The sequence below is a fragment of the Lytechinus variegatus genome, chromosome 6, assembly GCF_018143015.1.
Source record: "Lytechinus variegatus isolate NC3 chromosome 6, Lvar_3.0, whole genome shotgun sequence".
Classification (NCBI taxonomy): domain Eukaryota; kingdom Metazoa; phylum Echinodermata; class Echinoidea; order Temnopleuroida; family Toxopneustidae; genus Lytechinus; species Lytechinus variegatus.
In genome coordinates this window covers 38,896,564-38,912,147 of record NC_054745.1, presented here as the reverse complement: position 1 = coordinate 38,912,147, position 15,584 = coordinate 38,896,564, and the positions used below count along the sequence as shown (strand labels likewise).

At 35.8% G+C, this 15,584-nt stretch overlaps 1 protein-coding gene across 1 annotated transcript in view; it reads left to right on the top strand.

The window, feature by feature from the left end:
* LOC121417453 (dynein assembly factor 1, axonemal-like) overlaps positions 1–15,584 on the top strand; it is a 34,555-nt gene that overhangs the window by 17,663 nt on the left and 1,308 nt on the right. The window contains exons 6-15 of the mRNA XM_041611170.1: positions 3,084–3,250; positions 4,340–4,414; positions 6,211–6,275; positions 6,982–7,067; positions 7,771–7,838; positions 10,034–10,151; positions 11,766–11,848; positions 12,715–12,777; positions 14,043–14,252; positions 14,785–15,109. Coding sequence (XP_041467104.1) covers positions 3,084–3,250; positions 4,340–4,414; positions 6,211–6,275; positions 6,982–7,067; positions 7,771–7,838; positions 10,034–10,151; positions 11,766–11,848; positions 12,715–12,777; positions 14,043–14,252; positions 14,785–15,109 — 1,260 coding nt within the window. The remainder of the gene's footprint in view (positions 1–3,083; positions 3,251–4,339; positions 4,415–6,210; positions 6,276–6,981; positions 7,068–7,770; positions 7,839–10,033; positions 10,152–11,765; positions 11,849–12,714; positions 12,778–14,042; positions 14,253–14,784; positions 15,110–15,584) is intronic.

Genomic DNA, 15,584 nt, shown 5'->3' with positions numbered 1-15,584 from the left:
ATTAGCAAGATCAACGACAACCACCTAACATAACATGCAGAACCTTGATACATTCAGTGTTTGTAGGAACCTGGCCATGGAGGATTAGTATCAGTTGTCAGTAGGTGGTTTCAGACTGCCTCGAAGTTCTTCAGTTCCAGGTATTCTCTGATCGGGAAATTTACCCCGATCAGAAAATACCAGGTATTTTGGTAATGTGAAAGCAAACTATGCGTAATTTCCCCGAAAGAAAATACCTGCTAAATATTAGGTACTTGGCGAAATTACGAGAACTTTCGCAGGGATTTTTCCAAGGTCGCAGGTATTTTGGCGATGTGAAAGCAAATTACGGGAACTTTTAGCCCAGCGTGTCGTTGGGCGCGGCGCCGTGGGGGGCTGCTGGGCTAGTGATTTTGAATCTCGCGCCTTGCCTGCTTATTAGACCATACTGCGCATGCTGGTAACTTCAGGAACTTATCCCAAAGGGTATGTTTCAGGGCGGTGTGAATGCAGAAGTAATTAATGGGTATATTTTAGCCTAAATAAGTTCTTGTAATTTAACGGGGATTCTTGTGATCGAGGCGGTTTGAAACCACCGAGTGAGGGTACTCTGACATTTCTCTACACTCCTTGGAACAATGGATTAATCCTCCATGGCCGGGGCCGGGAATGTCTGCCATAAACGCTCCACAAGGATAGAGAATATCGATGAGTACACCATGTAGGTTTGAAAATAAAATTGCATCAGCAATATGGACAATTTACAGAACATGCAGAACCTTGTTACACTCAATTTGTATAAGATTAGGGGAAACCCTGGTATATAGTGGTCCACCTGCACTCCCCCAATACGTTATATCAGGAGGAGAGAACTTTGGCTCAGTGATTAACTTACTTTGCTTTTCGCCTCCCAGGCACAGGTGACACCATACAAATAATGATAATGTTTGCCATAATCATATCACAAGGATAGAGAGAGAATATCCGTGAGTACGGCTGAGAATGTTTCACATTTGTGGACATTACCATCAACAGCTGTTTCATTGTCTGTCAGTAATACCGTGTTTACACATTGACTCGGCTCGGGAGTTGAACACGAGAGCCGTGCTCAACCAGGCAATTTCATGTTTGTGAACGCAATCAGAGTTATCCGCGAGCCGTGTCGAACACGGCTTTATCGATCCTACAAAATCGAAGGTTTCAACCCGCGACCAGAGTCAGACTCGGCAATTTTTTCGTGTGTAAACAGAAAGCCGTGTCGAACTCTCTTGACCTAGGTGACTGCGCGCGCTTTCACTTTTGGCATTGTTGTTCGCAAAAAACACAGACAAGATTCGATTCCGGTGGTGAATTTCCCGCGTTTGATTTGCGACGTCATAATTTTTCTTCCGTTCGAGATCCGTGGGCCGTGTTGAACTCGCCTTTTTATATGTACGTATCAACGCGATCTCTGATCCCTTCTTCGCAGTGTTCAACCCGGCTCACGGATTCAACATGCGAGCCGAGTCAATGTGTAAACACGGTATAAGTGATCTGCCTGTCCCATAACCAACAATTGGAAGCTTTCGCACTGCGATGCAGAATCAACCCTTGCATCAAGCAAATTATTTGAAACCTGAGAGGCCTTCATTGAAAATTGTTGAATCGGACCAGCACTTTCATCCGACATTCCGGAGCTTACGAAAAATTGCAAATCTGTTGTTATCCAAAGGCACAGTTCCAATTCACCGACCCTTGACAAAGATTTTATTGTCATAGATTCTCTTCGTTCCAGATAGCCCTTATGAAAAAATCTGTAATCAGTCACTCAAAATGAATATTCGGATATTTTTATCGTGATTAAAAAAGTACATTTAGAGATGATATGTACATGTAATATGTCAAAATTGATCACCCTCAACATATTGGAGTATTATACTCTATAAAAGATTGATAACTGTCAAAGTGTTGGTAGAACTGAAAAGCTATCCAAACTTTAGTGTTATGGATCTCTTTTTTTTATAATCATTCTTTATTTTGTCCTCTCCAACTTGCTTACCTCAACTGTAAACACTCGGCGGATCTGTTTCCTAAAACTTGTTATGATAACAAATTTGCAATAACAGATAAAAGCTACTGAAATCCTTCTGCTTGATTGGCTGATGGTAAATTTGTAATAGAAATTGTGTATTATATTTTACTATAACAAATCTTTATGAAAAGGGACTCGGATCATGCGTTACAGTTTGTTAACGGTTGAAAATCTGATGGAACTCCAAGGCTCTCCAAAACTGTGGATCTCTCTTTCTCTTTTCCTTTCCAGCGTGCGTACCAAAGCTTGATACACTCTATATCACACATAACAGATTACAAACAGCTGACGATTTGATGGAATTCCAAGGGTCTCCAAACCTTAAAATTGTGGATCTCTCAAAACCTTTTTTTTTTCTTTCTCCCTCCCCAACTTGCTTCCAGAGTTTAGCACACTTCAGATCATGTAGAACAGGTTGACAATAGCTGAAGATTTGATGGAACTCAAAGGCTCTCCAAATCTTAAAATTGTGGATCTCATAACCATTCTCTCATTTTCTCTTTTCTTTTACCCTTGACATCATGGCCTACAGATCAATCTGGGCCCCGTCTTACAAAGAGTAACAATTGATGCAATCAATCGTAACTATGGAAATCCATCAGTGTCATAATCTTTTCTACAGGAAATTTGCAAAATGTCCTTTGTAAGCAAAGGAGAACACACCAAGTTGTCAATGAATTTATGGATATTCATTCATATCTCGAATTTATTTGAGCAAACATGCATTTTATATTTTGACTTTGCTGGCTTTCCATAGTTGCAATTGATTGGATCAATCGCAACTCTTTGGAAAACGGGCCCCTGGGGGCTGTTTCATAATGCTGTTCGTAAGATAAGAGCGACTTTAAGAACGACTGGTGAACCTTTCTTACGCGCTTAACCATCGCCAATGTATATACCATTTACCACAAGAAAGGATCACCAGTCGTTCTTAAAGTCGCTCTTAACTTACGAACAGTTTTATGAAACACCCACCTGATCTGTTAGCATTATGGATCTCTCTCATAAACATTCTTTCTCTTTTCCTATCCAGCCTGCTTACCAAAGCTGAACACACTTCAGATCACCCATAACAGATTGACAACGGCTGAAGATTTGATGGAACTCAAAGGTTGTCCTAACCTCAGTGTTTTGGATCTCTCACATAATCGTATCAACGATCCCAAGGTCTTAGAGGTCTTTGCTGCCATGCCAGTTCTGGTAAGATAACAATGATTTATTTTCATGATTGTAAAGTAAAAAGCTGAGTGATACTATAAACAATCTCAAAATGGTACTGAATGTACCTGTAGTTGTGTTAAGCTGTTTGGTAAATTACAAAATCTCAAAATGGTGCTAAATAGAGACATGCTCAAAAGTTTTCATCTTGCACATAAACCTTAATAAGGGGTATTTTGCTGGATTTACATGTAAAGAGGTGGTCCTTTTTCGAAAGCTCTTTGCTGTTTGTTGAGTTATCTAAACAATATCTACAAAATTGTATCCTATTATTCCCAAATTAATTAATTTTATCTTTAGTTGATTATGCAAATGTAAGCATAAAATCAGGATTTAGTTGTAAATCTGTAAAGGCCCTTGAAGTGTTCGAAGTCCTGATATTTGGAACAACTTTCCAGACAATATTAAGTCATGTTCAACAATATACTCATTCAAAGCCACTGTCAAAAGAAAAACCATTGAATTATATGCATCCCCCTCTTCAAGTTAATTATTCAACTGCCCTTTACTGCACCCGCACCTGCACCTGCATTGCACCCACTTGATCAATGAAGAAATAAATTTATGTACCATTTTACAAGGCCGCCATCATTTTCAAGCTTAACCGCTCACGATGGCGGTCTCCTGTATTCATTTAAACTGTTATTTTCTTTCGATTGAATATTGCTTCTTGTCGATATTTATTTTTCATTGCTTTATTATGAATATTGCTTTATTACTTTGTGAAACTGAATTGTATCACCTTATTGAATTGTTGCATATATTATCTTGAATGCAGAAATAAATAAAATCAAATCAAATTGTTTTGTTTAGGGACCTTGTGTACATAAAACAATTTTTTATATATCAACTTTGTACTTTTTTTAATTCAAATAATTTTTTTTTCTTCAACTTTTTTTTCGGATTGAGTTTTCAAAAAAAATTTGTTGGCGACCTTTTTCACCTATCACAAACAACATGAAATTGATTGAATTTAATCAGTAAGAGTAGAAATTATGATAAAGTTTTAGTTTTGATGAGAAACAGAATTTGAATTTTGAGAATCTGTGCATGTTTTATTTCACATTACAGAGGGTTTTGAATCTTATGGACAATCCAGTGATCAAACAGATCAAGAATTATCGCAAGACTCTGATTCGCGATGTGGTAAGTGCAATATCTTTATTTACAACTTTATTAAAGTAGATTTATTTATTTCTTTAGATGCAGGGTGGCAATGTGTAAAAAGTCACCAGGAATCCTGGGGGCCATTTCATAAAGCTGTTCGTAAGTTAAGAACGACTGGTGATCATTTCTTATGCGCTAAACCATCGCCAATGAACATTTTAGTGTATACCATTTAGCGTAAGAAAGGATCACTAGTCGTCTTAAAGTTTTATGAAACACGTACCTGCTGTAGAGTGGCATTGCATTTTTATGAAGCGGCTCTCCTACATTTTGCTTTATTTTGTTTACGATGACATGCATTTGTAAATGGAAAGCCCATCAAACACACATTTTCAACAATGTCAACAACTCAGTACAAACAATTATATTATACAAGACAAACAATAATATTATACAATACAAATTATTATAGGAAAGCATAAATGAATATCGTAAAATATGAAAAGTGTACTAATAGAAAAAAAGTACTATAATGCATTCTTGTAAATGGTTGTAATATAATGACAGAGAAAGAAAATGTGAGGTGTAGATATGGGGAGCCAAAGGTAAAAGCAGAGCTTGTTGGACAAAGGCTCCAAGGAATATGCAGTGAGAGTCCCGTGAAAATATCAATACGACAAGAGAGGGATAAATAAAAGAGCAAACGAAAAGTAAACAAAAAATTGGGATACACAAATACATAAATGATGAGTAAGAAGAAATAAGAGTAGAAAGCAACAAATTGAATTCGAGCCTGTAGGAGAATGGAAATAATCAATGCTAAGAGTGGGAAATGGAAAATTTATGGCATCAGGGAGCAATGAGAGGAAGGGACATCTTCCAAGGATTAACACAACCCACGCACAACGATGATAAAGGAGCAATGAAAAAATAAGACATTAAAAAAAATCAATTTGGTATAAACCAGTAGAGCAAATGGAATGAGGCTATAACTAATAAAAAGATACACAACTGTGTTCGTACTAAGTATAGGCCTTGAGAAGATGGTGTTTCAGCTTTCGTCGAAAGACATATATTGAGGGTGAATGTAATATTTCATTATGGAGGGCATTCCAGAATATTTGACCTGTAAAAGTGATATTCCTTTTGGCAAATGAAGTTCTTACACGAGGAAGATGAAACAGATTACTTTGCTGAGTAGGATATCCATGGACACTGCTTTTTTTTCTTAAATGGGAGGCAATAACAGAAGGTATATCATTGGCATTTAACTGATACATAAAGATTCCTAAGTTATAGTTATAAAGAAAAAATACGAAGTAGTTTGCTTTTTAGAAATAATGGCCAGAGAGCTATTGAAGCTGTGAGTTTGCTGATAGGTACAAACCTCAAGTTTGCTATCGTTATATACAATGGTTGAATCTATACAGAGATTTGATGAAATGGCTTCCAACTTATTATATTTTCATATCTTGATGCTTTCTATTAATTTCTTTACATAATAATAATGACAATAATAATTGGAAAAAGAAGAAAAAATTTATAATAGGCATTTATATAGCATCATCTATCTAGAAATATTCTATACCGAGGCGTGATGTTAATATTATTACCCCAGCATTAGCTCGAGCTGCCTTTCAGTGCTCATGAATTCAAGGAATTTATCCTGGCAGGTACCCATTCACCTCACCTGGGTCGAGTGCAGCACACACAAATTACGCCATGGCTGGGATTCGAACCCACAACCCTCTGTTTCAACGTCAGAAGACTTATCCACTGGGCCACAATGCTCCACAAATTCATTAACATTTTTTGCATTGGTTTCATCTGTGTAGAAAAACCTGACGTACTTGGATGATAGACCTGTGTTTCCTAAAGAGAAAGCCTGTACCTTAGCCTGGTAAGTATGTAGTATGTCTAGCCATTGAGTCTTGGAACTCTTGTTGGAGTGCTCCCAAAGGGAGTTAAGAAAGTGCATACATTGTATGGGAGCATGTCAGGATCTAGTGACCAGGGTAATAATATATCTGTAAAGCGCTTAGAGACGTTGTTCTGACGTATTACGCACTTTATAAAAAAGCGGATTATTATTATTATTATTACATGGAAAAAATTGTGATGATAAATGCCCGTTGTGGTAATGATTTCAAAATGAGTTTATACAGAATCCACCAAAATGACCACCCAAGTATCTGTGTACACTTAGATAAAAAGATATGTGCAAAAAGATTCTATAAGAAATTATGTAATTGCTGAGAAAATGACAAAATAAGTGTGGCAACCAGTTTTGACATTGGGTGTTTCTCCATGCAATAAAAATTCACATATATGCTTTTCTGTGATATCTATCTTCAGTGTGATCATGATTTTACAACGTTCAGTTTATGCACTGATGACATTTTCAATGTGGCCAATTTGAGGTCTCAATTGGTATAGTGATTACCAGTTTTGACAACTTTTGAAAATTAATAATTTTCCAATTTGTCCAACTTTTGCCAAGACTCTCACCCATGTATTTGTCTGATTTTTCTTCTTCCGATAAAAAAAACATTTTATTTGGGTTGAATTCCCTTCTAATAATGATTTCCCGATGATTTTGTTGCTAGGTGGGAAGGAGGTCGGGAGGCTGAGAAAGCTGAGAGAGATCGCTGGATCAACAAAGAAAGACAGAAGATCATGGACAGTGTAGAAGGTAAATATTCTATCAGAAACTATATTTCGGAATTAAACATTGTAAATAAAGGTGTGAATATTGACACATTGATCTTCTGACTGTTTTAAGATCTAAAAAGTGTTCCCACAGTTATGGAAAATCCTGGAAAAACTTGTGGTCATGGGAAGTCAGGGAATTTGGAAAATTTGTGAAAAGTCATGGAATTGCATTTACCTCTTGGCTATGGCAGCTTTCCAGTTTGTCATGTCTCGCAACACTCATACCCTGTGATCATACACAGCTATCATAATTGGTGTTCATGATTTCCATTTTCCCAGTTTTGTGACATCCCAAATTCTACATGACTCCCGGGACGTCACGGGAAGTCATGGAAAGCAGCAATTTAGTCGTGGAAAAGTCATGGAATTCTGTTTTCAAATTTCTGTGCGAACCCTGTCTAAATCATCATAAGGATACTTATATTGAAATCTCTGATTATGCTGCAATCCTTAACAGAATAAAAACCGTATTGAAAATCAAGTAGTAATGAAGTAACTATACAGTAGATCCTCGTACATTGTCATTCCGTGAATTAGATTTTCATCAATTTCCACCCCTTCAACCTTTGTAATGTGTGTGAGTACATTTCTTGGAGTTTCTTTACAGATCAAGTATCATCTCCAATATATAGCTTTATACAGTATGAATGTGAAATTAAAGATTTTTAATTTTTATTTTCTAGCCCTTGCTGCAATCAGGAGAAGAAATGAAGAGAAGAGGAAGGAAAGAGAAGCCAAAGAACTAGAAGAGGTATCCAATCCAATCCAAAAGTCATTTGATATAGCGCCTTTTCCTTTCGGTTACAAAGCACTGCACACACACTACTCCATATTTGTTTTGGCCACTAAAATAACTGTTCTACACCTCGGAATGATCAGTCTAGTCCTTGCAATTAATTGTCCACTTAGCAGAATAGATGGGATTTAATGGCCTTCTTGAATTGTTCAACAGAGGAGGCCATCAGGTATGATAAAAGACAAGGACCTTTGATCTGATCAACCCCAACTCTATGCAAATCCATCAATGTCATATTTTTTTCTACAGGGACTTTGCACCATGTCTTTTGAAAACAACGAGAAGCACACTAAACTTTCAATAAAAGTGTATGAATATACATCATATCTAGTATTTTGAACAATCTTGCTGTTTAGATGTTGAGTTTGCTGGCTTTCCATAGTTGTTGTTGATTGGATCAATCGCAACTCTTATTAAGATGGGGCCAAGGATCGCTTTTTTCGTGGTAAGCCAGGGCCCCACATATCATAAAACTTTAAAGGACTGCTCCGGGCTCAAAATTAAATGATTCAGACGGGTAAAGAAATATCAGACAAACAAAACACTGAAAATTTGATCAAAATCGGACAATGAATAATAAAGTAATGGCATTTTAAAGATTTGCATTATTCCGGTGAAATAGTTTTAGGTTTGTATTCATAAATATTCAATGAGCAAATTGATTATGTCATATCCCCACTTGTTCTTTTGTATTTTTATTACATGATATAAGGTTTATTCAATTTTTTTCTACCAAAAACTGAAAAAAAATTGGATTGACAACTGATTTAATGAATTAGATATTCATTGCTGCAACTTATTCCATTGTAAAGGAGACATATTGTTCACACATATATGAAAAAAATGAAACAATTATGATATCATGTAATAACATAAGAAAAAGGAAAGAGGGGTCGTGACATCATCAGCCCACCTAATGAATATTCATGATGACGTGTATAAAACTATTTTCACAAAATATTGCTAAACTTTAAAATTCAATAACTTTGTCATTTGTCATGAAACTTTCAGCATTTTGCTTTGTTAATTTTACTCTATTTATTTAGGGTGTGTTTATGCTTCCGTTGCGAGGACAGAATCAGCGATTTCAAACGTCGATTCAAAACGCCGATCGTAAACGTGGTTCTGGGAGTGCTGTTTATGCTTAACTTTTCAGAGCAAATCATGATATCCAGCTGGCTTCGCATCGTAAAGCGAGGTCAAATTGGGCGCGCCTTTTTTCGAAAGTTTTTTTTCCGAATGTTGTTATTACGTGGAGATAACATGGAGCAATACGACTGTATTTGCCCGCGGATTTTAATCTCACCGGAAGCATGTACCAAATGACGTCATTTAAACACACATTTACGATCATGGTTCTGTTTATACTTCCCCAGAAAGCCTGATTCTGGTCAAACGACGTTTACAAATGCACCTTTTTGTGAGTTTACGATCGGCGTTTTGAAACAGCGTTTAAATGAAAGTAAGCATGGACGCAACCGTGTTTTCGACTAACCACGTTTGGAAATGCTGATTCTGGCCTCAAAAGTGGAAGCATAAACACAGCCTTACATATAAATATTTTCAGCCCAGAGTACCCCTTTAATAGCAATTCATCAATGGGTGTCGATGTGTGGAATCTAGTAGAGCGTAGACAGACTGAACTGTAGATGAAGTAGGATTTGACAAGGATGAGACAAAATAGGAAATAATGATAATGATATTGATAATGAAAATCATGATTTCAACAATGATGATAATAAAACAATAGTACTAACAATGATAATATGGAATTACACAGTATATAGATCGAAATATTCATGACCTCTCAATGCTTCACAAGCACTAGATAAAGCAGGTTAATATAATAATAATGACAATATTGATAATAGTGATAATAATTATAATAATGTTAATGATAATAATAATAATAATAATAATGATAATAACAATGTTGATAATAATAATGATGATAATAACAATAGTAATAATAATAGTAGTATAGTAATGATAACATGGAATTTATAACACTAAATGTTTAGAATCTATCAATGCTTCACAAATACTAGACAAAGCAGGTGTAGATAAATTGACAATTTTCCATTTGAACAAGTCTATAACACTTCACCAGAGAAGCCTTAACACTTATTTCCATCTTCTTTTTTCGACAGCATGGTCCGGATTTTAAGAGAGACATTCCAGACCCTGAGACCTTTATTCACCATCCCCCTGAAGATGAAGATCTCTTTACTTTCAATGTAGAAAAACCAGAGAATCAGCAGAAACCTGGTAAGATATAACGTGAAAATAAATACATGGGACTTGACTCATTTTTTTTCTCTGTTAAATTACCATCATAACTTTGAAAGTTTATGGATCTGACTCATTAAACTTGGACATAAGAGTAATCAAGTATCGCTGAACATCCTGTGCAAGTTTCAGGTCACATGATCAAGGTCAAAGGTCATGTAAGGTCAATGAACTTTGGCCACGTAGGTGGCATTTGTTGAATTGCCATCATATTGGTCTAGTTCATAAAACGTGGGCATAAGAGTAACCAAGTATCACTGAACATCCTGTGCGAGTTATAGTAGTTTTCAAAGTCAACACTGCTGCTATATTGAATCGGGTGATGCAGGTGAGACCGCCAGAGGCATTCCACTTGTATGAGTCCCAGGTCACATGATTAAGGTCAGAGGTTGTTAAGGGTCAATAAAATTTAACCATGTGAAGATCTTGAAATATCAAAATCTTAACCAATGTGAAGATTTTGAATTTTCAAAATAATAAGTGTACATGTATACTCATATCAATAGCACATCTAGCATCAACTACGACAAACTGAAGAAGTGAATGGGCCCATGCACAAGCATTGTGGAGCCACTATTATCCCCAGACAATTGGGCCTATGAAATGCTTTGTAGGATCTGATGCTAGATATACACATGAATATTTCATAAAAAACAACATATGATGGCAATCGAGTGTCAGCAGATGGATGAATGTTATTTTATATCACTAGGTGAATTCATAGGTCAGTTATAGGGGTCAATAAACTTATGTCAACATGAAAAGAATTAACAAAATTTCAGGATTTTTTAAAATTTTCTGTCAGTATCTTGTGGAACATGGATATGATAGCTTTATAAGGTATCATAAAATATATGGGTGTGATTTTAGATGACCGTGTGAAGGTAATTTCAGTTCAGTTTGATAGGAATTGGTTTTGTGTATGTTATTGATAAAATAATATGTTACTCACATAAGATAAATTTGTTATGAGATGGTTATTGGATATCACAAATGAAATTAAAATGAAATATAAGTTTCTTTACAATCAAGGTCAATGGATTTAGGAGTTTAATATCAAATGAATGAGTTTTTTTTATCTTCTCCTCTTGATGATAATTATTTATCTCACATGGAGTTGTTTTCAGAGTCATCACTGCTGTTTTCTTGCATAATGCAGGGAGACTCTCAGGAACAATCCACTTATTATGGTATCAGTTGTACGCCATGAAACATTCAACCCTTCAGATGTGAAGGTTACAGCTCTGCACATTAAACATGCATGCAATTACATTCCACAAGCATGATAATTAGCTTTCATCATATTTTTACCTCTGAAGCAGTACAAATGCTAAGATTTATCTGCAGGAAAATTAGAGATATCTATATTGCATTGAGGAAAGATAAAGATTTAAACATAGGTATCAAAGAAACAATCATAAATGTTATCCCCTCAGAATGACTCCATCGTGTAAGATTTAAAGGAATAAAACTGCATTTTCAAATTTGATAGAAACGGCATAGAAGCTGCATTTTCAAATTTGATAGAAACGGCAATATCACTGGCTTATTTGATATTCAGCATTTTGAAAAATCTGTTTTCTTGGTTTTTAGATTCTGTCACAAGCCCTCGTACAGCATGGTCTGATCAACAAACATCGTCAGAGGATATCGATGATGGAAAGATTAATATTGACGTAAGTTATACATTTGGAGAAGATGTGGTGGTGTGTTAGAGTTTTTAAGTTTAGAGTATAAAGTTTGAACATTTAGGCTCGAATTCACAAGGGTGGTTTTGAAAACCCACGGTTGAGTCCATGGTTAATGCAGATTTCCTCTATAAAGTACACTTAATTTAGCGCTTATCTGGCGCGTGTTTAAAAAAATGTCCAAGTCTAGGGTACACGGTTTACAAGATTAGGATGTAATTTTTTTTAAGTGTAGGGTGTAAGGTTTGAATATTGAAGATGTAAGGTTTTTAAGTTTAGGGTATAAAGTTTGAAAGTGTATGGCAGAAAGTTTAGGGGTGTAAGTTTGAGAGTATAGGGTGTAAAATTTAAAGTTGAGGGTGTATGGTTATATAGTTTAGGTGTAAGTTTGAAAGCTTATGATATTTAGTTTAGGTTTAACAGTTTAGGGTGTTTAACCAGGGTAATATGTGCTTAGATGGAGTAAAATGTACATCTGTCCTTTTATATGAATGCCACCTTTATAATATTTTATTATTTATTGTATGTTTGATTTCTGCCCGAGGCCAATGGAATGCACTTTAAGTGAATTCCTGTACATGAAATTAAAAAGTACATGGCAAAGCTGACAATACAACTTTTCACAGCTTCTCAGTTGCCAATTTGAATCTTGCATGGTCGTAGAGATCTCATTTCATAACCAGCCATAACTTTTTGTATTCTTTATCAATTTCTTTCATACTCTACCCTCTCTATTTCTCAGACGTGCATAGTCTCACTTGTCTCATTATTAATAAAGCCATAACTTTTGTTGTTTTTATTCAATTTCTTTCAAACTTTCATAAAGATTCTCTTTCTCTCTTGTATTTCACTAGGATCTTCCAGATTTAGAAGACATTGATGAAGATGAGATAACGTGGGCCAGGCAGTCTCAGAATGTAAGTGATAACGTTATCTAAAAATAAGACATTCTACATTTTGTGAAACCTGATTTATTTATTTATTAATTTGTTTATTTATTAATTAATTAATCGCGTTATTATTTATTTATTTGTCTATGTATGTATGTATGTATGTATGTATGTATGTATGTATGTATGTATGTATGTATGTATGTATGTATGTATGTATGTATGTAATGTATGTATGTATTTATTCATTCTCAAATATTTAAACAGGGTAGCCTGATCAGCATAAAAAAAATAAATTTTATGAAAAACATCAACAAGACATGAGATACAGAAAAAAAGTAAATAAAAAGTAAAAATCCGAGAATATGTTACTATATACAGATGGCAAGATACCCAATATAGATTACCTCACTGGTAATTTGCCAATTCGTCCACGTATCACATAGTCCACCTTCATGTAGTCCAATGTCAGTCCGTCCATCAGCATTTCATCTAAAATCCGTTTGGTCCAATAACCATTTGGTCCAATCAGTACTTCGCCTAATCAACATTTCGTCTATGATCATTTAGTCTCATAACCAGTTGGTTGAATACCCAATTTTATTTTCATTAATTTTGCCTAATTAATACTTAGTCCAATTAGACCAAATGGTACATGGAAAAAAATGGCTATTGGACCAAGTGGTTATTAGACAAAATATTGGACGAAATGGTAGTTTTGGGATTGTGGACAAACTGCTGGTAGACCAAATGATAGGGGGCGAGTGGGTAATTGGATAAATTGGCATTAGACCAATTGAAAATAAATCACCTTATTGTGTGAGGTAGGTGCGGGAATGAGTATCAAACTTGCTCTTTGAATATAGCTGTAGAAAAGTTATTCCAATGATTCAAATACAGGAAAATTTGTCTAAAGTCAACCAATAAGTCATATATTCACCCAGGTAAAAGCAGTATTATAGTCCAGATTATGGAAAAATAAAGTGAGGTTCATGATTGCTCCTAAAGCTTTAGTTCTCATGATATTAGATGGTATTTCTAAATCTAGAAAACAAGCTGGCATCAATTATTTTCAGTCCCTTGCCACCATCTTTGGAACAATCTTCAAACATCTCTCTGAAACATCTCTCCTCTCGACCTCTTCAAAAAACATCTTAAAACACAACTGCATAAACTATAAACCTGAACTTATGCCATTTACAGCTCTTTGTATCCTCTGGGGAAAAAAATATAAATCCAGTTATTATTATTATATTTTTTATTCTTCATTTGCATCTTTCTCTTTTCTATAGAAACCACTCATTGAAGATATCACACCTACCAAGCCGGTAGTCTCCATAGCAACGGATGTCAACAAGCCCTCCACATCAGGCCGAGTTCTAATCGAAGAGGTCGGTCCAGTAGAGAGTGAAGTTAGCCGGCAATCTGGGAGAGGGGATGGTATGGTGTCCCCAACGAGTCTGATAGAAGATATCTCATTGTCTGAAAACTCTGCTAATAAGGTAAGTAGATTGATGTAGGTCCTGTAACACAAAAGTGATTAATAGACCAGTTCATAGTTACATCATGGACAATTTTGGTCAAAAGACCTTTCATTCCTTTCATTGTGATTGGGAGATTTTAAAGCAAGATATTACGTATGCATGCCTTACTTAGCAGGATGGAGAAATTGTATAGAGCAGGTGATTAGAATAGTACATCAACGAAAACTCTATAAAGGCATTTGTTGCATTTCTACTTTGAATGCATATTACAGCATGTTGCACAATGCATTTGGCAAACTGTGAAATACTGCATAGAAATCTAATTAAGAATAGACTAGGACTTGTACGTCTTATCCAAAAATCTCAAAATCAAAATTGATTTTGAGATTTTTGGATAAGATGTATATTCTCCTGAAAATATTGTACATTCTCTCCTTTCTTTTAATGCACTTTGAGTAGAGTGGATTTGGCACATCAAAAGTCATGTCTATATTTGTTTAAGTCAATTATCAATTAAATCAGAAAATATTCACTCCTTATTCACTCACAGGAGGCGAAAAGCTTTGACCAACTCAAGGCAGAGTACAGCAACATGGAGACAAGGTTGCCAAGAAGCTGGCAGCTGAAAGAACAATTCAGTGCAACCAATGGCCCACCTGGGGCAGAGGTTGCCTTATCCCCTGAAGGTGGACGAACTAAATGCCTGGTTGAAGAGGTTGGGCCTCATAGTGATGCAGTCACGGGCTCGCTGGTGTCGGAGGTTGAGGCAGCAGGTGGAAACGTTGGTGTGACAAATATTGCTGGGGAGGAGGTTGACGAGGAAAGTGAACTGATCAATGAGAGCAAAGACAATGAGTATCTAACATCTGAACAAGGTTAGTATAACTCACCAAACATTTTTGTATTTTATGAACACACATTTGTTCATATAGATCTACTTCAAGATTTGAGATGATTTCATAGGTTCACGAATACAAGCATACAAAGAAACTCTTTCCAATCGCTTTCAAACATGGGCAACGAGGAAGAACTTCCCTTTGGGGAACTCTGACCCACATGGCACTCTGTCTAATCTTTCTCTATGTCATATGGCTTATTTATTGTTTTCTCTTTTTTACTCATTTGTTGATAATGATGTGCTTCTACACATTTTTGTGGTGGAGTAAACGTCCCTGTCCTCCCCTTCCTCATCGACATTTTGTTGAATACAGTACAACATCAAAAACAGCTTCAAGATAAAATATTGCAATACAGGGGCGGGGGAACCTTCTTGAAGGTGGGGGGGAGTGACCATGCAAAAGAAATCACCATCAGATGGTAATTTTTGACGTTTTTGTACACTGTTTGGTA